The sequence below is a fragment of the Desmodus rotundus genome, chromosome 9 (genome assembly GCF_022682495.2).
Source record: "Desmodus rotundus isolate HL8 chromosome 9, HLdesRot8A.1, whole genome shotgun sequence".
In the NCBI taxonomy this organism is placed as follows: domain Eukaryota; kingdom Metazoa; phylum Chordata; class Mammalia; order Chiroptera; family Phyllostomidae; genus Desmodus; species Desmodus rotundus.
The window spans coordinates 70510967-70534436 of record NC_071395.1 but is presented as its reverse complement, the minus strand read 5'-3'; the positions used below and the strand labels follow the sequence as shown (position 1 = coordinate 70534436).

Genomic DNA, 23470 nt, shown 5'->3' with positions numbered 1-23470 from the left:
GAGAGCCCGGGGATCTGCCCATCCCCGCTGGGCCCCGGCTGAGCTGTGGGGGCCGAGCGCAGGCTGTCCTCACAGGCCCAGAGAGCCCGGAGCCCAGGAGAAGAGCCCCCAGCCTCTTGCTCTGCCTCCCCTCCCAGAACAGGGGCAGGAAGGAAGAGGAATCATTGGCCTGCCTGGGGAAGGGTTGTTTTAATCTTAGTCTTGACGCATCTGTGGAGAGAGGCTAGGAGAAAGAAAGAGCTGAGCAGTCTTTCTGTGAGATGTTGACCCACTGCCCCCATTCTTTTTTCCGAAGAAAAAAAAGGAAAAATTGGACTTTTATTTAAAAGTTACCAAAGTGGATCCCGTTTTCCACCTGGTTCTATTTGACTCAGCCCTGTTTTGCCCTCTTCTGACTTCCTGTCCACCATGGAATTCTCCCCGCCCCACCCCAATACTCCTGGGGACACTTGGCCCCTCAGGGCTCTCCTGGCTTCCTCACCACCAGCCGGCAGGCCCCGCTCTCTGTTCACGGACCCAGAGGGATCCCCAGGCCCTCGTGAACCCTGTCCCTGCTGGGGGCTGCTCTCCTGATGGTGGGGGTTGGTGGGGCAGTCTCTGGGTGCCATCTGACTCCTGCTCCTAGACTCAGCCCTTGTCTTCCCCTCACTCCCGACTCCCTGTGGATCGTCAGAATGAAGTAGGTGTCCAAGGAGGCGGGCTTCATTTCCTCCTACCGCAGGTGGGACCCCGGCCCAGCCTTCTGCTCCTTCTGCAGGCCCTTCCCTGGGTCCCCCTCCTCCCCACATCCCATTTAGCCCAGGGCCCTACCTGTCCAAGGCCAAGGAGGGCAAGGAACAGCTCCACCCGGCCCCCTTTCCAGACTTCACTGAGGCCACCGCTGCTCCTGCCCCACAGCCACAGCCAGGCACCACCCAGCTGTCCACATTTCCACTGCCGGACAAGACATGGGGAGCAGCATGTGTAGGAGAGAAGTGGGGTGCCCCTCCAGGGGCCAACGAGGTCGTGGTCTGCGAAGCTATTGCACCACCCCTTTAGTGTCCTGCTTACCACACCCCAGCCCGTTGCCAGGACTGGCACCGCCCTTCCCACTCCCCCCAAACACTGTGTGATCTGGTCCCCAGGGCTGCCGCTGATAACTCTTGGGGTCACCTAAAAGTTGGGCAGCATCCCCACCCACTTCAGGATCTAGGCCTGTGTGTGCGGCAGGAGGCAGGACAGAGAAGTATCAGGAAGGGGATCTCAGGGGCTTCTGGGGACGGTGGCATGCCAGAGCCTAGCAGGATGGGCGGGCAGACCTCCTGCAGGGGCTCGCTGAGGAGGCGTGAGGGGCACCTACAGGCACAGCGGGAGGATAGCCCAGCAGCCGCTGCAGGCCTGGCTCTGAGATGGGGGTTCATGTCTTGGCTCAGGCCTGAGATTCTCCTTGTGGGGAATCTCCCTGTGTCCTGTGTCCTGTTGGGGATCCTGGACCCCCAAAAGAAGTGTAAGCAGGGGTGTCCCTCCCACATGGGGAGCCGACCTGGGCCAGCCCAGGGAAGATGAGCAGGAAGAGGATGAGGAGGGTGCTGGCCTGAGGGTTGGTGAGCAGGTGAAGCCGGCCAGAGGAGGCCGGGCAAGGAGGGCAGGGAGGGAGGGAGGTCGGAGGGCTGGTAATCTCTGCTCTCTGACTGACAGCCCGGCGGGGAGCCAATTAGGAAACACATTTCCTTCACTGAGAGCCGGGGCACTTGGATGTTCCAGAAGCTGCTAATTGGAACCTTGGGTTTGCCACCCCTGCTGGGTGAGGAGCAGGCCCCTTCTCCAAGGCCAGCTCACAAGCCTTGACGTGGTGCTGTGGTGGAGCATGGATGGGGGGTCTCCATGACCTGGGCCGTGGCCAGCGGACAAAAGGCTGGGGGAAGCGGTGGAATGAGGAATGCCTGGGGACTGGCCTGCCCCGTGTTTTCTCAGACATGTTGCCAGCGAGAGGGGGCCCAGCCTGGGTAGGACTGGGGTGGGCACCGACCGAGACAAGAAGGCATTAAGGTGGGGAGGGCGTCAGGACCAAGCCCACCGTGCTGCTCATGTCTGTCCAGAGAGACCCTACAACAGGGGAGAGGGCCTTCCCATCTCCGTCTGGAGGGAAAGGGGCGCTGGCCCAAGAGTGCAGACGCACACACCCCTGATTTGTTCTGTGACTTGGACAGGGAGCCCCACCAGCCTGGGCCTCAGGGTCCTCATCTGTCACCTGGAGGTGTGACCAAGGGGACCTGCCGTCCAGGTCACGGCTCCACCATGGCGGGTGCTGAGGGCAGGGGTCCGCTGTGACACCTTCATTGCTGCCCACCTCTCCTGGGGCCGCCTCAGTCCTCTGTTGCCCTCTAGGGGAATCAGCTCACCTTGCAAATGCCTGACAGGGCGCCCTGAGAAAGCTGAGTGCGGACAGTTGTCCGCGAAGGACACAGAAGACAGTTTTTATTACTTTTAAGTGTATTAGCAATTCCTGCCAAGTTCTCAGGAAACCTGGCCTTGGACAGGCCCTTCCTCTGTGTGAGTGCTCCGAGTGAGCTACTTGTGGGACAGTGTGTGCACGCGTGTGCACACGGATACCACCAAGTCCGATGCATGTGCCCTCTGTGAGAGTCACCTGCCTGCGGCTCACGGCCTGGGAGCCGGGCTCCAGAACCTGTGCTGTAGAGTCAAGGTGACGAAGGTGACGAGGGTGACGAGGGTGATGGATGACACTCAGTTCCCAAGCACCTGTGGCATGAGGACGTTGGGCCGGGCCTACCCAAGGCCTGGGCACATCTGCCGGTGTGGGAAACACCCCCTTGTAGCCTCCTCACTGGCATGGCGGGAAGGAGGCAAGAGGGCCTGACTTGCCTGCTCCCCTGACCTTCTGCCGTGATGTCCTCACCCCCTGCATCCCGCTGGGCCGTCTAGCCCACTGGCCCCACAAGGCCCCCTGCCCTCCTCCCCGGCCCTGCCTCTCAGCCTCCTGACTTTTTCTTTTCCCATCTCCCTTCCCTCCTCTCCACTCCATCTTGTCCCTGTGGGCCTTTGGAGGTGCCCCGTCTGGTCCTCACCTCCTCGTGTTTGCACAGCCTCCCCTCATCTCACACAGCCGCTGTGCACAGGCAGCCCCGCGCACGCACGCAGTCCTTCCCTCCTTGTGAACTCAGTCGAGTGCCCGCTGTGCACCCATCCTTTTCTGGGTGCTAAGCTTACAGATTCCGAAGGGACATGGGCTGAGCCTCCAAGGCATTTACAGTCTTGGAGGGGCCCAGACACACAGATGAGAACACCGAAGGCAGGCGTGTGGCTGGGGTCCTGCCAGAGGTGGACATAAGCAGGATATAGACTGTCCTCTGAACAGGGTGGGAGGGAGGGCTTCCTGGAGGAGGGAGCCCCAGTAGCCAGTCCTCAGTGGGCGAAGCAGGGCTCCCAGGCCGAGGGAGCAAGGTCTCTAAGCTCAGAAGTAGCAACAGGCTGGGGGAACGGAAGAAGAGTGAGGGTGGGGTGCTGGGTGTAAGGGTGGGGCCAGGGGGAGGCTAGTGTGGGCCTCAGCAGCTGTGTCCATGTTCATGTCCAGAAAGCCCTGTGACCCACCAAGAGCCAGTTCAGCTCGAGGTGCTCCTGCCCACTCCCCCCGGTGCTGCCGCCTGCCTCTTCCCTCTCCGAGATTCAGAAAGGGGGAAGACAGACAGCTCACATTCTGAAAGGTGAGATCATCTCACTTTTGCCAGTTCTTGGAAAAATTATTCGTTCCCAGAAATGTTTATTAGTCACCCCTTTTGTTGAAAGACATTTTGGCACCACCAGATGGAAAAATGAGAATGCCTTTCAGAAGATGATTTGTCTCAAGTATTCCTCCTGAGATCCCACAAGGACCGTTTCTGAGGATACAGCTCAGAGGGGAAGACGTTCTGCGGGGAGAGCTGGGTTTGCGAGACTGTGCGCTCACATGCGCTTTCCCAGCCTGCGGCAGAGGCGGCCTGGGGGCCTACGCGGAAGTCCAGTTTGTAGCAACACACCCCTCTGTGCCCAGGTGCCTCCCAGGCAGTGGAAACCCGAGAGAAGGGCCTCGCCAGGCCAGTGACTGTCCTTGCCCTGAACACCCTGGACCGGGCACCTCACGTCTTTGTTCTCATCTTCACTGAATCCTCAAAAGCACCTGTGAGGCAGGAATTTGTTTCTGTCAATGGGGTGTTGAGACTCAACAAGATGAAACAACATGCCCAAGGTCAGGAACCCCAAGGCCAAGGTCTTTCTCCTCCCTGGTGGAGAGTGCAGCACAGAGTGGGCACAGCGGGCCCTTAGGAGGCTCAAGAACCAGTTTCCTCACAGGACCCTTGACGCTCAGCTATGGATAAGCCTCAGAGGGGAGGCCACAGAGACATCTTCACTGGGGTCACCGTGCTGTTGAGGTGACCGTCACAGTGGTGAGGCTGTGGGAGATGATGAGCCGAGGTGAGGGGTTGCATAGCCGGGATGTCAGTGGTGGTGGCTGAGGTGGGCTTGGCACAGCCATTCTGGCGAGGGGCATGGCTTTGGGGTAGGGGAGGGTCATGGGGAGAACCACCAGGGAGGACGGGGGCCCAAGTGGAGGTGGGCATGATGGGGCTGGTGTGAGAGTGACTGCAGAGCACCGTGGAGCTGTCGGGGGTGAGGGGGTGATGCTGGTGGAGGTGGCAGACATTCCCAGCCCTTGGTTAGCTGCTCAGGCTGGGAATCCGATGGTCAGGAGAGCCTCCCACTGGAGACTCTTCCCCAGCTGGCCCCTGGCTCATGGGGCCTCTCAGCGAACGACGGCCTCCCCTCCTCTCTACACCCCTTCCCCTTCCTTTTCTTGACCTTGGGGTCAGGAGCTATTCTGATCAAGACCAGTCCCTTCGAGGGCAGGGAGCCGGTGGTCACTAACCACGGACGTCCTAGAGACACAAGTTCCCATGTCCGTAGCATGCTGTGACTTTGGGGCTTGGGCGTGAGTGTAGATCTTAGAGGAGCACCCTGGGGGCTGTCCCCCAAAGGGGAGGGCTGCTTGGGGAGCCGGGCAGCTGGCAGGACCCTGGCTGAGGCTGGGGGAGGCCAGCCCCTGACCCTCAGCCTTGCCCAGAGCCCCAGGGAGCAGGACGAGGACCAGCCAGCAGCACGTGTCATGGCGTTTCAGAGGCTCACTGACCCTTTCCTGGGGGTCACTGGCCCCCTGGGGTCCTCCGATTTCCCCACCAGATGTGACCTCCCCCCTTCGGGAGTACCAGCCCCATATGGAGGCCAGATGTGGAGCTGGGTCCGCATGAGTCAGCCTAGGGTGTCGGAATGCGGGTGACCAGGTTGGGCAGGGAGGGCTGGGGGGCCCCAGTGACAGCTCAACATAAAAGCCCACAGGACACTGCATCGACGGGCCTCCTGCCGTGGGTGGGTGGGTGGGGTGCCCGAAGTCCCGGCACAGGGACCCCCGTCCGCACAGACGGGGCAGGGCTTCAGGGCAGGGGCTCCGGTGAGGCCTGTCCTGAGGGCCTGGCAGCTCGCAGCCCTCATCTGTCCTCCTCTGGGGCTTCCTCCTGTCTTTGTTCCTCGCACTGATTTTCCCTCCTCTGAACATCCTGTGTTTAGGAAGGAGGGGTGGGTAGGGAAGGCATTAAGGGGCCGCAAAAGCCATCAGATGAGCGGTAGCTCCTCTCATATCACAGATGCAGGCCCTGAGTCTCCGAGTGGGGTTGGGGGAGACGGGGATCTGCCCAGTGTGCCCGGAGAGCTGGTGCAGTCGGCCTGGGCACATGGTCCTGCTTCTCTGACAGCCCGACGACATGTGTTCTCTCCCTGCTCACCAGGGACCTGTCTCCGGAGCCACAGAGCACTTCACACCGTGCTGAACTCAGATGGGCATGCTCCCCGGGGGGGAGGGGGGCTGCTGGGTCCAGGTGCCCCCCTTCCCCTGAGATCAGTGCCTTGGGCACCAGGGCCCTAGCACCCCGGTCACTGTTCCTGGGGCTTCCTCCCCGAGACCTGCCTGCACCTGGGGGGCAGTCTTCACACACCTGTCAGCCCTGCCTGCGTGTGCCTGGCTCAGGCCCAGACGGAAATGCGCGATGCGGGCACCGCACCTGAGGCCTCCACCCCTCCCAGCCAGGAGCTGTGGAGGCACGATGTAGGTCAGGAATGCCTTTCCAGTGCTCACAGACACCTGAATAGGTCCGTCCGGGTGACCACGGCAGGCTAAGGGTCCCTACCCCCCAGGGCAGCGGCCCCTGTAGAGTGCTGGAGTCTGGGCTGGGTCCTGCTTTGGTTTCTGTTTCTGGACCTGAAGCCCTTGGAGAGGTGGTTTCATCCTTTGAGGGTGGTTTGACTTTTAGGAGCTGGAGCTCGAGCTGAGTGTGGTACTCAGAGGGTGAATGAGGGGACAAAAGTGGCTACTGGGTGCCCACTCCTCCTAGGAGGGGGCAGCACGCAGGGTGTCCTGGGAGTGGGCTGGAAGCACTGGCCCAGCTGGGGAGGAGGGGCTGCTCTTGACTCCCCTGCAGAGGGGCTCCCTGGGGGCTGGGGGCTTGCTGGAGAAGGGGCTCGAGGTCAGGACTGCTGCTCGGGGGCTCTCAGGGGCTCTTGGACGGGTGCACACCCATGGTGGAACAGGTCTAAATTTGCAGCCCGAGCACCCTCTGCACCAGGCCTTCTGTGAGCTCTGAAGGCAGAGAGGCCCTGAGGGACTTGGGGGTGATCAGGGGCTTGAACTGATGCCATGTGGGGGAAGCCTGCCCTCTCGCCATCTTTTCCAGAGGCTGGGACTGCACGGACGCTGAGAGGTGGGGGACGCTTGTTGCTGGACCTTCCAGAAAGGTGGTCCTCAGTGGCCCAGCCAGGGGGCCTTGCCTCTGTGTGTGGGGCTGGGTGGGGGAGCAGGTTGGGCTGCTCCAGCCAGCACGGGCCGGGGGGGGGTGGCAGATGTGGGTAGTGGGGCATCTCCTGAGGCTGTGTGAGGCCCTCAGGGCAGGGACGCTCACCCCTCCTCCAGGGTGATGCCCTGGTAGCTCTGGCCATGCTCATGCTGGTGGGGAGAGGGACAGGGGGCAAGCACTGGATTAGCAGTCCCTTGGGCTGTCCCAGCTCCTCCTTACTGGGAGGGGGAGACTACCAGAGGCGTCCTCCCTGGGTGGCAGGCTCTCTGTCCCTTGGGCTAGTTTTCTAGAGGGCCCAGGCCCAGGGATGAGGGCACCTCGCCAGGGCAGGACGGGGCTCCCCAGGTCCACTCTCCTACCTGAGCCCTTTGAAGAGCAGGGTGGCCAGGCTGTGCTATCTCCTAGGGTATGGCGCTGATGTTGTTTTGAGTTTGGGCTTCCCGTTCCCGTCCCCTCCCCTGGGGATGCCCTGCAGTCAGATGGGCTCAGGCTCCTAACTGTCCCCTCCCACGAGCACAGCTGAAGCACCAGGACCTGGCAGGGAAACTGAGGCAGCCTCCACATTGCTTTTGGTTTTGAGAGATAGGGGCATAACATTCTTCCTTTGGCTGAGGGGGAGAAAGGGGGAACCCTTAGCCAGGTCTAAGTTGGGTGTCCCCACTTTATTCAAGGCTTGAGGCAGGGCCTTTGGGGGTGTGGGGGGAGGTGGTGGCCCCTGGATTCCTGAGGATTCCTGGGGGTGGTGTGTGGCTGGTGGCCGGGTTTGGCCACAGTGAGCCTCCAGGCATCCCCTTCATTTAATAGAAACTGGGCAGGGGCTGCTGTGGCGCCCGTCTTGGGTGTGCTGGCACTGCCCCTGCCCTGCAAGGCCCGCTTGGCGTGCTCGCCCCGTGAGCTCGCCCAGCCCCGTGGCAGGTTAGCTTCCCCGAGAACAGGACTTGGCACTGCTCAGCGGTTCCTTACCTTCACAGGGGACTGGGAAACATGTGGTCAGAGCTGCATTTTATGAAAGCAGCTGCAACTCATGACGTGCTTTCTGTGCTGGGAGATTTATGGGGCTGCATGGTTTTAATGGTTTCAGTGGGGTTAGTGTCCTCCTCCCATTCATCCTGGCCGCTGTCTCTGAGGCAGATGGGTGACAAAACTTCCCTAACTGGGCTGGCCCAACAGGAAGGTATGGCGGGGGTGGGGCAGGGGGGCTGACCACCCAGGCCTCCTTGGGAGGGGCAGCTGCTGGGAAGCCCCTGGGGGCCTGCTGCAAGCAGCCCGTAAATCTAGGAGACCTCCAGGAGGCAGGAAGCCTCCCTGTGGAGGTGTCGAGGCACTCTGGGCTTGCGGGGAGAGGAACCCTCCGGCAGCCCCCAGGGGCCTGTGCCAGGGCACACCCCCAGGCTGACCCCAGCAGGTTGTCTGTCTCAGGTGGGCTGGGCCAGCAGGTGAGCGCATGAGCAACTGTATACTCCTCACTGACCTAGCAGCTCTCCCAGAACCTGGCCCCAGGGCCGCAGCTTTGATCCTAGCAGGGGACCTTCAAAATCTGCAGGGGCACCCCCAATCAGCTGGAAGCTGCCCAAGGTGGTGGCAGTGCCAGGTCCGCAGAGGCCCAGAGCTAGCAGGGGGCAGGCTTGAGGGAATGGGGCACCAGGCAGGGAGGCACAGCCCACTCCCGAGGAATCCAATCACAGAAGGGGACCTGGAGCTTCCCGCTTCTCAGACTGCCAGGGTTGAGGCACCCTGGGAAGGTGGCCAGAGGTCTGCTGCTACGGAAGGACACACAGGTGCCTTGAACTTTGGCTGGGGGTGCAGGAAACAGCACCTGCGAGGGCCCCCAAGCGCTGGGCATGGCCCCCAGGCTGCCGGGTGCCCACTGCCCAGGCCGCTGCCTCTCCACTCCACACTGGCACAGGCTGTGCTCGCTGACTCTAGCCTCCATGGGCCTGGTCCTTGGTCCCCCTCTTGTCCTCTTGGGGTCACAGTATCCCTCCAGAGCCAGGCACAGGCTTCTGCCAAGGAACAGAGAGGCGTGTGCTCCTGCCGGCCAGAGTGGCAGGCTTGAGTTGGAGCAGGGGAAGTCAGTCCTTGCAACCCTGCCCAGCGGCTGAGAAGGGTTAGTTGCATGCAGGCCCTTCCTGTGGGCCCCAGCGTTGCTGGGGGCGGGGTGGGGGTGGCTGCTCCCCGGCCAGCCTCAGTCTCACTAGCAGAGCTGTGCGGCTGGCCTGGCCGCCGGATGGGAGCGTGTACTACACCGGTAAGGGCAGCCCAGGGACTCCAGGAGACAAGTGTGGCCGGGCCCCAGGGGCCTGGAGATCTCACTCCCTGGAACCTGCTCCCTTTCCACTTGTTTTTCCGCTGGTGCCTATTCCATCCTGCAGAAGCCTCCTCTGTAGCCTGCTGGGGGCCCTCAGCTGCCACAGCTCTATTGGGCTTTCTGGGGCCAGTCTCACCCACGCCTCCTCGTGGGCTCCAGCGCCTGCTTCTGTCTGCACTCTGAGAACAGAGCCCCATGGGACACGGGCCCAGCCTGAGCCCCCATTTTTGGTGTGAACGAGGGCTCCTAGGAAGGGAGGGCCTTCAAGGTGTGGACCCCGAGATGGGACCAGGTGGGGCCCACAGCACCAGGGTTGGCCAGCATCTGCCTCAGGCTCTCCCTTGTCCCTGCATCAGAGAACAGCTATTCGGCCTTCGAGCTGGGACCCTCTTCCTGCAGACCAGTCTCCAATTTAAGGCCTCTCAGTGCGCCTCTCATTGTCCTCTTCCGACCTCGTGGCCGGCCTTCCTGAAGGTCATCTCATCTCCTTCAAATCCGAATACAGGGTGGGGGATCCTCACCAAGCCCATGTTCTGGCCTCCTTGGGGTCCACTTAGGCCATCAAGCCAAGGGGACTTAAGTGTCCTAAGGTCTGAGACGAACTGGCCCGAGTGAACGTTATGTGGAGGGGAGGGGCCCACTCTCAGGGGCCATGGTCCCGGGACCAGCAGAGAGGCCGAGGCCACTGTGCACGGCGCCAGGAGACCCTGGCAGGCCTGTCAGAAGTGGCAGCGGCCCCCATACTGTGCTGGGCAGTGCCACGCTGTGCCCTGCCGAACGCGCCTGCCGCGTGCTGAGCAGCTCTGCCTGAGGTCACTGTTTCAATGTGTATCTTGAATATTTTCAGCTGTATGTGCACTGCGGGGACTTGGCCCGTGCTCTGCGTGTGCAGCTCATACTTGGTGGGCTGTGTAATGTGCGGAGGCGTTGCCAAGGGCAGCGGAAATGTGGATTTTTTCCAGTATAATCACGCGAATCCTACCGCCACCCTCTCCTGCCCCTGCCCCAAGCCTGTGCTCTCACCTTATGGAGAGGGAGCTGCCAGGAGCTCCCGGGGCGGGAGCAGGATGAGGGCCAGTGCTTTGTCCTGACTGCCTGGTGTCCCTGCTTTGACCCCTGGGTTCTCGAGAACAGCTAGGTTTCCAGGGGTGGGTGCCCCTCTGGGCTGTGTCCTCAGTGTTAAGCAGGTGCCCTTCAGGCTGTGCTGGCTGTGCCCGGGGAAGTGGGGTGGGGCTTCCTTTGGGTGCCCTGCTCAGTGTTCCAGGGCATTCCTGGGAAGGGGCACGGTGCTCCAGACCAGGGAAGGTGGGGCAGGTGTCGAGTCCTCCTTCGAAGGGCCATGTTCTTGCAAGTCCAGGGAGTAAGAAGGCCTGACCGTGCCCAGCCAGTCCTTCTCAGCACGGCTGGGCCTCATCTGGTCTGCCCCCGCCTGGCCTGGAGCTGCAGCCCAGCATCTTCAGTCACTGGTTTCAACTGTGTTAGTTTTCTAGGGCTGCCAGAGGAAAGCACCACAGACGGTGGTGGGGGTGCAGCACTTAAACAACAGAGAGGTTGGAAGTGCTAGGTCAAGGTGTCGGCAGGGTTGGTTTCTTCTGAGGCCTCTCTTCTTGGCTTGCAGATGGTGCAGCCTTGCTGGGTCTTCACATGGCCCCTCTGTGTGTGCCTGTGTCAGGTCTCCTCGTCTTATCAGGACCGCAGCTGTACTGGATTAGGGCCCACTCTACTAACTTCATCTTAACTTGATCGCTGCTTTAAAGACCCCATCTCCAAATACTGTCACATTCTGAAGTACCAGGAGTTTGGACTTCAACTTGGAAATTTGGGGGGGGGTCACAATTCACACCAAAAGATGCTTAGTGCCTAAGATCAATGCCAAATTCTCCGGGGCCCCAGCGAGAGGCGCCTTCTGTAGCGGCCTTGTGGGGCCACCCCTACCCGCCTTGGCTGGGGGATGCTGTGGCTAGGCTGGGGGTCTGTGGTCCCATGCAGAGAAACAGCCACATCCTGAGGGAGGCTCATTTTGTATTCAGCTCAGTCCTGAGGAGAGGAAACCAGGGCTCTCTGGGAAGCAGGGGGTGGCTCCCCGTTGCTTAGCTAAGGGGCACTCAGTTGCCACGGTGACCTCTGTCTGCACAGTCAAACACACACAACCCAGCCACTTCTCTTGGGCTGGAGGGTTCCCCACCCCCCAGCAGAGTTCACACTGAGTGTTGAGTCCCTTGGTGACAAAAACATGGAAACGGTTGCCATGGCAGCCATTCTTTGGAGCCCTCAGACTGGAGTGCAAAGTTCAGGATGCCCAGGAGCAGCTGAAATGAAAATATGGGAAAATCTGCCATTTCCCTCGCTCCAGAGCGATGACTTGGATGGTATTTGCTGCTGCCCTGGGCCCAGCCATCCCTGCCCCTCCCTGTCTCCCAGCACAGGAGGGGGGCACGTAGGGCCCTGGGAGTGAAGGTGGCAGAGTGGCCCCCAGAATCCTTGAGAAGCCAGCCAGCATGGGAGGCCGGGCTGAGGTGTAGGTGGGCCCAGTTACTGGAGCTGTCAGTGGGCAGGTGATGAGACCTAGGCATTTCCTGGGGACATGTTCTCCTGGTTGCTGAAGCCCCTGAGCCTGCCTGTGCCTCAGTTTCTTCACCTGTAATCTGGAGGGACAAGCTACTGCTCCTTTCTCAGGAGGGCTCAAGCCCACTCAGCAGCCAGCATAATCTCCAGCATGATCCAGGGGGAGGGTGCAGGGTGGGTGGGCTGGGTGGGCTCAGCAAGGGGAAGGCACTCTGTTCTGGCCAAGGGGAGGGAAATATGGCCCCAGGCAGATGGGCCTTGACCCAGGGATGTGGTCAGTTCCTACAGCCTTGCTCTAGTCTTTCTGGACCCTAGTAGCTTGGGGCTCGAGTCCATGAATGGAGACCATTTCGGCAGAGGCCTCTCCATTTATCCCCTGGGGGTGTCTCCCCGCCGGCAGTTCCCTAAGGAGACCCCACGGGTCGCCGGTGACCTGAAATGCACCAAGCAAAAGGCGCTGCAGTTGGGTTGTCGGGAAGCCCACACGTGCACGGCATGTGCGCACACAGAGTCTGTGGATTAGAGGCTCCGGAAAGTCCTGCAGGAAGGAAGTTTCTAGACTTTGTTTAACCCAGTTTGAAAAATGTATTTGAGCCAGGGCTCCCCTCTTTTTGTTTTTCTAAAGCCTTTCCTATTTTTGAAAGATGTTATTTATTTTTAGACAGAGGGGAAGGGAGGGAGAAAGAGAGGGAGAGAAACATCAATGTGTGGTTGCCTCCCGCTCACCCCCCACTGGGGACCTGGCCCACAACCCAGGCATGTGCCCTGACTGGGAATCGAACAGGTGACCCTTCGGTTCACAGGCCAGTGCTCAGTCCACTGAGCCACACCAGCCAGGGCCATTTCCTCCTATTTTTATTTTTTAAAAAAACCTCTTATTATCCAGTGGAAATAACATTCGGTAACACAAGCTGGTGCACTGACTCTCGAGGTGGGTTCCCTGGGGCAGCAGCTTCAGCAGCACTGCGGAATTTGTGAGAAATACATATTCTCCTCCCTCCTCCCCAGATCTTTTGGATTAGAAACTCATTTTTTGACAAGACCTCTGGTGTGAGAACCACTGTACGAGGGGAGATGTTAGCAGAGAATTGGGAGGAAAGGGAACAGCCTGGGGCATTTGAGAGGTGAGGGTGGGAGGGAGGGTGGCCTGGCAGGGATGGGAACTGGGCAGTCCGAGAACTCTGGACTCTGGAAGAGGTGCTGTGGGCACCTTAAGGGCAGGTGCGGGGTGCACTGTGCCTGGGCACTGAGATTCCATTATGGTTTTCTGAGATTGAGTCAAGTACAAGGTTATGTGTCTGGAGGTATCGTGAGTCTTGGTGTTAAGTGGTTGGGACCTTTGGAAATGCCTGGGGAGACACCTGAAGCGGTCTGTGTCCTGTCTGTGTCCCGTCCTGTGTCCCACCCCCCTCCTGTATTCAGCACTGCTCTGAAGGCACCTGCCCTGGGCAGATGGACCTGGTCCAGAGTGCTGGGTGAGGTGGGGAGGATCAGTTTCTATAGGTTTCTTCTTGCCTTCCTCGACCCTAAGAGGGGGCTTGTCCCCAAAGGCAGTGAGTGCTTGGTGGCACCTTCAAAATAGCCATGAGGTAAGACTTGACGCGGTGGCCCTGGGCCGGGTATCAGGAGTTGGGTTACAGTTTAGCTTTGCCACCGTTAGCCCACTCCTTGGAGGGATGCCCTATGCAGCCACTTCCCAGCGCTGGGGACACGTCTTCCTTCTCCATTAAACAGGTGGCCCCAACATTAGCCTCGTAGAGGACAGGACCGACCTGGCCACAGGAGCTGGGCACACATGTGGCGCTACCCATCGCGTGGCCCACCGCCTATCTGTGCTTCCTTGCAGCCGTCCAGATCCACATCCTGAAGGCAGATAAGGCGGGGGACTGGTGGAAGTTCACAGTGAACATCATCTCGGTGTACAAGCAGGGAACAAGCCGCATTCGGCGAGGTGACCAGAGCCTATGGATCCGCTCACGGGACATTGCTTGCAAGTGCCCCAAAATCAAGCCCCTCAAGAAGTACCTGCTGCTGGGCAACGCAGAGGACTCGCCAGACCAAAGCGGCATCGTGGCAGACAAGAGCAGCCTGGTGATCCAGTGGCGGGACACGTGGGCGCGGCGGCTGCGCAAGTTCCAGCAGCGCGAGAAGAAGGGCAAGTGCAAGAAGGCCTAGCGCGGAGGCAGGGGCGCGCCGGGCGGCGGGCGGGGCGCGGGCCGGGAGAGCGCGAGCGGGCGCGGCGCGCCACCGCAGCGACTTGGACTTGGCCCGCGAGGGCTTTCCCAGGTGGGGGGAGGGTGGGGACGGGGCCACGGCCGGCACAGGGGCGGGGCTCTCGGCTGCCTCTCTCCTGGGGGCCCTGCCCCTCGCCCCACTCTGCGCGCCTCCTGGCTACAGGAGCCGCGCGCACGCGCGCGGGGAGTGGTGCGCAGCAGGCCAGGCCCTGGAGAAATGAGGACGAGACTTAGCTACCTCACGGGCTCCTTCCAGAGCAGGGACGGACGCGCTTCCCTAGGGCCAGGATGGGTCGCTGTGGCGGGGGCGGGGCAGACTGACCTGGGCCCCAGGGACTGGCGCAGAACCGTGCAGGTGGGGCCGCACCTGCGGCCTGTGTATGGTTAGGGAGAAGGGCACGTGAGGAGGAGAACTGTGAATTCTCAGGCCCCTAGTTGGGCCGGGGGCTGAGCGAGTCCGGCCAAACTACCACACCAAACATAAAAGACCGAAAATCCCCTCATTTTCCCCCTGACCTTTTTTTGTCACAGGACCCCCTGGTTGGGACAACTTGGGCCCCATCTGAAGGAGCTAGGCAGGCAACTGGGGGCAGCAGAAGCAGCCTGTGCCACCAGGATTCCTCCCACAAGCTGTGGTCTCCTTTGCCACCTGCTGAACTGGTTCTCCTGGGTGGGGGGAGGGGTTCACAATCTGCGAGTCAGAGTAGCAGAAGCCCCTGCGGGTGTCCGTCCCCGCCCAGCTGGGATTTGGGTGCAGGCCCAGGGTTCTGGCCCAAGCACAGGGCCGTGGACCCAAAGACACCCCTGAGAAGCTCAAGCCGGGTGGTCACTGCCTCATACTGGAGCTGCCTGTTGGAGGAGGCATCAGGAAGGCAAAACCTCCCAGAGAGTTTCCTTTTTGGAAACTTGGAACCAGCCCCTTTATGACATTTTCCAGGGGAGGGGAAGGGGCACTGGCTGGGTTTACGGCAGTGACACTATTTGTGTAATGACATCAGCTCCCACAAGGCCCCTCAATAGTGTCAACAGCTGGGAAGGGCCTGGATAGGCATGGAATGCAGGCTGCAAAGGTGGTTAAGCCTGGCTGGGGGAGGGGGCTTGCCAGGGTGGGCTTGCTGGCTCAGCAAGGTGAGGGACCAGGGCCAGAAATGACCAGGTTCCTGGGCACCTAGGAAACCGTGACCACTTTCTGTCACTCCCCAAGGGAAGGGACAAGAAAGCCCGCTAGAACTGCCCCCACCCCGCTATCTTGGTCTAGCGTGGGCGGCACCTCGCCTACACCTTTCCAGCTGTCCCCTTAGTGAGGCCTCCCAGGCCCCCAGGTGTGGCCAGACCCCCATTCCAAAGCTTTCTAGAGACACTGTCTTCAAGCAAGCATCCCAGCCCTTTGGGTCTGATCGTCTGGCCCTGGGCCTGTTTCTCTGCCCTGGGGCCTACTGCTCCGTCTCCTGAGCTCTGCACTGCCCAGCGGCCCTGCTGGCACACGGAGTTAGAAGCCTGGCTCCCTTCTCAGGCAGGAAATTGGTTTCACTTTCCACTGGAGTGTGGCTGCTCAGGAGGGTCACATTAAGTCTGAAGGGTGCCCCTGTGGTCTGGTTTCCCTCTGTCTCCTCTGCTGCAGCCCCCATTCTGGCTGCCATTTAGCGCCTGGCACCTTACCCACATGACCTCTTGTTATCCTCCTGACAACCCTGTGAGACAGGGATTCTCACCCCCGTCTCACCAGCGAGGAAGCTGAAGCACATGTACCCAAGGTCCCCAGGCAAATAAGTGGCAGAACTGGATTCCCACTCCAGAGCCAGGCTTTGTGATCACGGGCTGTGCCGCCCCTGGCTCGCTGCCCACAAGCTTTGTTCCTGGGGGTCACCACTGAGACACTGCCCCTGGTTACTGCCCCTGGTCTGGAGAATGGAGGTGTGTGTGGGAGGGATGGGTACAAGAACACCTTCAGAGGTGCAACAAGAGTGGTGGGTGAGGCTGGTTGTGAACTCACCTCGGGGCAACCCCTGGAAGTCCCAGGTTTTGGAAGGCGGCCTTGGCTGATGTAAGATGCAGTGGAAAGGACATTTGGCTGCTTGGGGTGTTTGGAGGAATTCCAGAAGAGACTGGCACAGATGCCCACGGGGGCAGGGAGAGGACAGAATGGCTCTGGGAAGGGATATCTGTGTTCCCTGAATCCAGGCCTGAGGCTGGGAGCATAGGGGCCTCTCTCCTAGCAGTCGGGCCTCCTTGGACACCTTAGCATTTTGCAGGCACACAGTCCTGTAAAGGCACTCACTACTCAGGCCCTTGTCCTATTCCTACTTTTCCCAGCCTGGCTTCTCTGATTGCCCAGAAGAGCCCCACCGCCTCCTGCCCAGCCTTTGAGTCACCCAGGTTTATGAAGGGCAGGCGCTGGTGGTCTGTGAGGTCCCCCAGCAGCCTGCCAAGCCGTAATGTGTATTGCTTTAAATTCAGCCAGCCTCCAGCCTCGCCCTCCTGTTCAGCACCCTGAGGGCTAAGGCATTCTGGTCCACCAAGGGCCTGGCCCTGGGGAATGTGTCTGGGTGGCCGGGTCAGCCAGGTGGAGGTCATGAGGACACTGTGGGATGTCAGCCCTCCCAGGCCTTCTGCACCTCATAGCCCAGCCGGAACCAGTCCACCGCTCCTCTGAGTCCAGCCACCGACTTCGGCAGTGAGGACCCCTCCTTGGGAGCACCCTCTTCCACCCCACCCCCATTCCGGGGTGGAGACAGAACTAGGAGTTGAGGTGTGCAAAATTTGTACAGTTAGGAAGGGATGTAAAATGGAACTAGATTTTGATTTTGAAGAGTGTATTAACCAGAATTGTGATATGTAGGTGTTTGGAAAAAAACATACCAGATTAGTCTTCTTTTTTAAACAAGCAGATTGCCCAGTTGTCCTTTTTCTCACCTGCTGGGTGGTCTGGAGCCCTTGACAGCGGGGTCCCTGCTTTACTGACACACAGTAATGCTAAAAAGTGGGGTGGAGAGGAGGGGAAGGACAGGGGGCTGCCCCCGTGCCCGCCTGATGGCTGTGGCTGCTGTCCTGAGAAAGTAGGGCAGGAGGCGGCATCCCCAGGTGCTGGGACATGGCAAGGAGGGACACCTCCCGTCCAACCAGGGAGGCTCTGAGCTGCCTCCAGGCTCTTAGTGACCTCCTGGAATTCTGCCTCCAAAGTAGTGTGCAGGAAATGGGTCCAGCCCTTCTTGGGTTTGCCCCAGGTTGGAATGACACCAAAATCAAGGAGACTCTGAGGGATCAAGAAATGGCCCCTCCAAGAAACTGGAAAATGTTGGGGTCTCCATGGTCAAGGGAGGCCCCGCATCGAGAGAGAGACTGAGTGGACAAGGCAGACTCACTGGGGCTCCTGAGCCGAGGGTCGTGGCTGCAGCCACGCCATCCCCTAGTGGTATCAAATGTGTGCTCCAGGGCCCTGCCCTCTGCCCAAACCAAGCTGCCCACTCCGGTGTCTCGGCTGTGCCTTCCCACCCCTGCTCCCCAGTGCACCGCACACCCTGCCTTGGCCCCTCCTGCGTCTTGGAGTTCTGTTCACTCGGAATGGTAAATGTTTAGTTGTGACCATGACATGCTGTTTGGGTCAGTGTCCCTTCCAATGCGTACTAATATATTATGGTTATTATATATGAATATATTTAATGACATGGAAAAAGTTGTGGATTTTTTTTTAAGGGTTTTTTTTTTTTTTCAGTTAGAGTTGTAATGGACCCAGATGGAATGTGTAATGTGGGCCCCACATGATAGAACTAAATTCAAATATCAATTAAATAAACTCTTGTACACTGTTCTTCGTTTCTCAGTTGTGACTGTTGCCTGAGCTATGGGTGGTGCACATGCAGGGAGAGAGGAGGGTGGTGGGTCTCTGGTCTAAGAACTCCCCAGCAAATCAGAGCCACTGACTTTTCACAAAGCCTAACACAGAGCTCCAGCCACCAAAAGGAGGGGTGGGGGCAGCTTTGATTGGAAAGTCCTGTGGGTTTGGTGACGTCAATGTGATTTTAAGCTCAAAGTCTCTCAAATGGGTCAAGCTGCATTTAAGTCCCCAAGACCCATCCCTGCGATCCATCCTTGCTACTCTTTGGGGCTCCAGGCTTGGGGCACTGCAGGGGAGAGGGCAAAGAGGTATTCTGCCCACCTGCCCCAAATTCAGCAGCCGGGCAGGGCACACCCTGGAATGTCCCCACCTGACTTGGCACTTGCAAGCAGAGTTCTTGTCTTTCACAGAACCAGTTTCTTCTAGTCAAAGCTAAGAGGAGACTCATGAGAAAAGATAACAGGGTTAGTAAAACTCAAGACTTTTTTCAGCCATTGCTAAAGGCTCTGTGTGGTGCAGGGACTGGGCCGCTGCCAGCACCACGCAGCCACCAGGAGCTGAGCTCACTGGGTTTCTGAGAAACTATATTTAAACCTCCAAATGGTCGTGATTTCTTTATTAAATAAACAATTCTGTCATTAGCAACATGTTGTGTTGCTATGCAAAGTGGAGCTGATCATCACCAGGAAGCCATAATTTCTGCACCCAGCTGTTTCTAAGACGAGTCTCCAAGATGGGCCTGGTCCGGCCCCTCAGCAATGCCGAGTCAAGTGGCACCTGGGAGGCATGGCAAGCCCTTTCCCTGCAGTGTGGGGAGCTGGCTGAGGGGCCTGCAGCCCCTCCCTGCCCAGCCTCCTCAAAGGGCCAGCTTGAGGAACAGGAGCTGTTCTCAGAACCAGGGGTCAAAGCCAGGGCAGTGAGAGACAGGGGTGGCCTCCAGTGCCCCTGCTGGAATGGCAGTTCCTGACACTGGGTGGTCAGGGACAGGATGCAGGTCGCAGGTGGCCGGAGAGGACAAGAAGGAAAAAGCCGCCTCTGCAGTCTCAGGCCCTTCCCGAGGTCAGCGCAGACCTGGCGGACCCTTTGCCAAGAGACGGGGGCTCAGAGGCTTGTGCCACAGGTGGAAATCTCAGCTGTGGTCATTCTGTTCAAGAGTCCAGTTCTCAAGGACTTGCATGATGTGCTTTTTTTCTGTCCTTCATAAAAAAGTTGTCTGTGACTGACAGTGTCATCTCCTCGGGGAACCCCCACTGCCGGGCCCTGTGGGGCAGCTGCAGCTCAGTCCCAAGGCCTGAAGGAAACCTCTGATTGGAGACTCAGTAGAATGCAGGTTGTAAGCCGCCCCGCTGCCTCCCAGCACCTGCCTCACTCTAGCCAGAGAGAGGCTTTGCCACCTACAAACACAGAGCAGGAAATAAGGTGGGTCACTGCCTCATACAGGCCCCAGGTGGTCTGGAGAGTCCATTTTAGAGACTGACATAGTTAGGCACGAGGAAGCTGAGCGATCCCCATCAGGACACAGGGTCTAGCGCAGTTGTCAAAAGCCCAGACCCCGCTGGGTGGGAGCGCTTCACAGGGCCGGCCGACTTCCAGGGAGGCGTTCGTCAAGCGCCACCCTGCCTGCACCCCCCCCCCCCCCCCCCCCCCGCCTGCCCAGAGCCAGTGCCTGGGGGTGGGGTCTGCCCACTCATGGCAGAGACACTCTGGGGTTTCAGATTTTGTTGCACAGACACCTCTTTCTGTGCTCTCCGAAGACTAAATAAAGACATCAGAAATATGCCAAGAAAAACGGGGAGTGAGAGACAAACAGAGCCAGTGGGAAATACAGTCACGGATGGATGAACTCACTGCTTTATCGAAGGGCAGACCTGACAGCACAGCAGCTCATTCTGGAAGGAGGGACATTGGGAAGAGGTCTGAAGTTGTATAGACCTAGAGGGAAGGTGAATCTTGGCCCACTTGTTAAGGAGATGGTGGGGGGCGGATCTCCACTTAACCAGCAGGGCGAGGTTAGAAAACCCAACCAGATAAAAGATGATCGTCAGTCTTTGCAGACAGCTCTCAGGGTAACCTGGGAGCTGAAGAAGCAGGGATGGGGGTTCTTGGGAAGGGGTGGCCGCCCTGCTGGCTGGGAGGGAAAATGCAGCTGTAAGCACGTGGGCAGCTTGCGCTGACCAGTCAGTGGAGAGCCTGCCGCAGCCTCGTGGAAGGAGGTCCCGGGGCCCGGCAGGGGCCCAGCAGGTCTTGAAAGGAGCAGATCATCCTGGGGCTAAGGAAAGCCAAGGCTTAGTTACAGTTATTAATAATAATGACATTTCAACGGAACAAAAGTACCAGTTGCAACCAGGTATCTGGATTTCTTTATATGGTAACCAGACTCAAAATGCTTATAATTAATAATCAGCTAAGCTAAACAATACTTATGCTGTTATTTTAGTAAAGTCTATTTTCACTGAAAAAGCACCCAAGGTAGGGGTGCTGAAGCCGTCTTGCCGCTTGTCTTTGTGCTGAGAGTAAGGCCTCACAGCTCACAGGACGGACTCCAAGCTTCCCGACACCTCGGAAGGGGAGAAGCAGCCCTTACACCAAACGGTGCCAGAAGATGCCAACTTTACCTTAGCTGTCACTCCAGAGTGGGTCCTGATGCAATACATCCCCAAGAGTGGTTCGGAAATGCCTTGCCACTCACTTCCGGTCTGCCAGTTGGTTCAGAGTGGGGTGGGTATGTCATGTGGGAAGCCCACCCCAAGAAAGCTAAGGAGCAGGGGAGCCTTCCTGCCCAACGCTCCCCCGCCCTCTGGGCCCAGTGCTGCCCAAGGCCCGGGTGGCAGGTCCTTGCAGTCTAACCTGGCCGGCTCTGTCACCCCTCCCCGGCCTGCAGGTCCAGAGATGTGAAGTCACTCGTGCAGGTTGCCCAGCTAGCTGTGCTGGGACAGGCCTCGAGCCCACTCATCTAAAGAACAGAAGCTGTTGTGTGCAGACATCAGCTCAGTGTTTGGCTCAAAAAGGCCTTTCCATGTGGCTGAGCCAGAACGCTGTGGCTCTGGTTCAAAGACGCCCCATGAGTTGCCGGGGCTCCGTGCTGAGCAAGTCAAGAGGAGGTGAGAAAGTCAAACAGACCTTCGGTGTTGCCTCCCGTGAGCCCCAAAGTGGGGGGCTCCAGGGAGACACTGTTTCTATAGATTCGGGGTTTTGCACGACAGCATAGAGAGACGTGGCTCTCCAAATTCCTGATCTTCTGTCGGGTGATCCATTGGCAACCACTCTGCTCCCACCCCACAAGCAAAATGCAGCCAGGGCGCCTGTCCCAAAGCCCTGCCCCCTGTCCAGCACAGTTCCTCTTTCGGGAGCGTGCTCATCTCGCATCAGCTCTGCTTCCATTTCCTCTCCTTCACTTTGCAACCCAGTGCCGCGACAGCGGGGTGGCTCGTGCTCACACCTGCCTCTGCTCCCTGCCCTCTCAAACCTTGGCCCTTCCCATCAGAACACTGCCTGGCCTTTCTACCAAATCTGTGCTGGGGCCTCATGGGGCCTCACCATCTGAGGCCGAGCCTGGGGCTGCGTGTGCTGGCCGCCCCTGGAGGTCCACAGGCACTAGGGTCAAAGAGACAGGAGAGCTCTACCCTGCCCAGGCTTGATCACTGGCCCTCACAAGAGTGTGCTCTGTCATGCTGGGTGGAAAGAGTGGGGTGGAACCCCTGAATATGGATTTGGAGGCTGTCTGGCCCACTGGGTTTCGAGGTGGGGCCGAGGAGGAACATTTCCAGTGGAGTGGAGCAGTGTGCTCCGTGTCTAACTCACTTGCTCCTCACGGCCTCGGTCACACAGCTGGGAAGGGCTGTGGTCATCACTGGGGCCATTTGCCACCCGGTTCAGGCTGTCTGCCTTCTGGGTACTTCCCGGTCCCCTCGTGGGTGAGCAGGGCCAGGTGACTGTCCTGGCCAATGAGCTGGAAGCATAGGAGGTGGTAGCAGAACCCACAGAGGCTATTCCACCGGCCCAGGCTCTGGGTGAGGAGATGTCACTAGAGTGCTATGTTGACCTGCGAGGGACTCAGCACCGGAGCAAGATGCCCAGGTCTGGGTGTGTCTAGGTCACTCCCATTTGGATGTCTATGCAGGCGGCGCTGTCCTGCCTGTTACGGCTGATACAGAGCAGAGTCCCAGTGTGAAGTTGGGCAGGGCTGGAGCGCCTCTCATGGGAGAGAAGCACATGTCACAGCCACACGCACACACCAGATGGAAGGAGGACAGTTCAGGCGTAGCAGGGCCTGCTGGGGCCTTGAGGTGACCCAGCCCCTCTAGGGAAGAGCTGCCGGGAATAGATGGCCCACACTTGGCAGCAATTTACAACTAGCCCAGGAAGTCATGGTCCCCCTCGCCTGCTCCCCCACTGGAGGTGGGTGGACAGGAATCTCAGGTCTAGGAAATGGCACTGTGTCAGGCAGCACCACACTCCTCCTCCTCCTCCATCTGTCTCTGTCCACAGGGGGGTCCAGTCATGCCCTCTTGAGAGCAGTTGCCCACAGTATCTAGGAGATCCACCATAGGCCTGTCCTGTGCTCTTCCTCGGTGAAATCCTGTGCTTTGGATCTTGCTCTGTCACCAACCCGAGTTCCTTCCCCTTTTGCCACGGAGGGCAAAACAAGGTCAGCTGGCCTGGCCTTCTCTCTATACAGATGGGAGAGTGGGCATGAGTCTGGGCCCTCCCCACTCTAGCCCGGAACTCCCTGGCACTCCCATGGGCCTGGGGTCCTTTGCAGGTCTGCCCTTTCCGTACATGCACACACACAAACACACACACATGCGCTGTGCACTCTCACGCACTGGTTGTCAGAGCCAGTTTAGGAGCCAAATGGAGGTGTAGTTCTCCTAACTTCATAATCAGACCTTTCTGTGAACTCTGAATAGTACTTTCCAGACTGATCACTTCCCACCCCACCCACCTTATTCAATAGGCTTCATTCTGGCTGCTTCTAAAGATGTTTCAGCCCTGGCTGGCGGCTCAGTGGGTGGGAGTGTCATCCCATACACCAAAAGGTTGCAGGTTCGATCCCTGGTTGGGGTGCATGCGGGAGGTAACTAATTGATGTCTCTTTTTCTGAAATCAATAAACATATCCTTGGGTGAGGATTTAAAAAAAAAGAAAAAATGTTCCAGCCCTGGAAACTGGGTTACTATCACTGAAGAAATGAAAAAGAATCTAGGTCTAAAGGGAGTCCCAAGAGAACAGCTCTGAGCGAGGCAGCAAGCACCAGCGGGAGCGGTGAGCCTTGTGGGCGATGAGGACAGGTGTGGTCACACACTGGGACATGTGCCTGTGACACAACCCTTGGGGACTCCTTCCTCCTTGCCTGCACAAGCACCCTTGACCATTCACTTAGTTCCTACATGGACATGTGACTTCCTTAGCAGACCACAGTTACAAGGTTACAAGGTGCCTACTGGTTTGGTCTCATCCCCCCTGTGCCAGCTCACCTTCGGGGTAGGTACAATCCACGGGTAGCCACGGGCAGTGACCGTGTGAAGAACCTTGGGCTAGGACCAAAATGACCAAGGTAGGAACCAAAGGGCCACGCTGCGCCTGACACTCCAGTTGGCTCCACAGCTGCCACGCAATTCACTTTGCTGAAACAACGCACACCAGGAGC

At 58.9% G+C, this 23470-nt stretch overlaps 1 protein-coding gene across 5 annotated transcripts in view; it reads left to right on the top strand.

The window, feature by feature from the left end:
• The window catches only part of NTN1 (netrin 1), a 197858-nt gene extending 180065 nt beyond the window's left edge, over positions 1 to 17793 (top strand). For all 5 annotated transcript variants that reach the window (XM_045199253.2, XM_053911825.1, XM_053911824.1 and 2 more), the window contains exon 7: positions 13598 to 17793. In XM_045199253.2, the coding sequence (XP_045055188.1) occupies positions 13598 to 13926 (329 nt within the window). In that variant the 3' untranslated portion in view covers positions 13927 to 17793. The remainder of the gene's footprint in view (positions 1 to 13597) is intronic.
• Positions 17794 to 23470: the final 5677 nt, after the last annotated feature.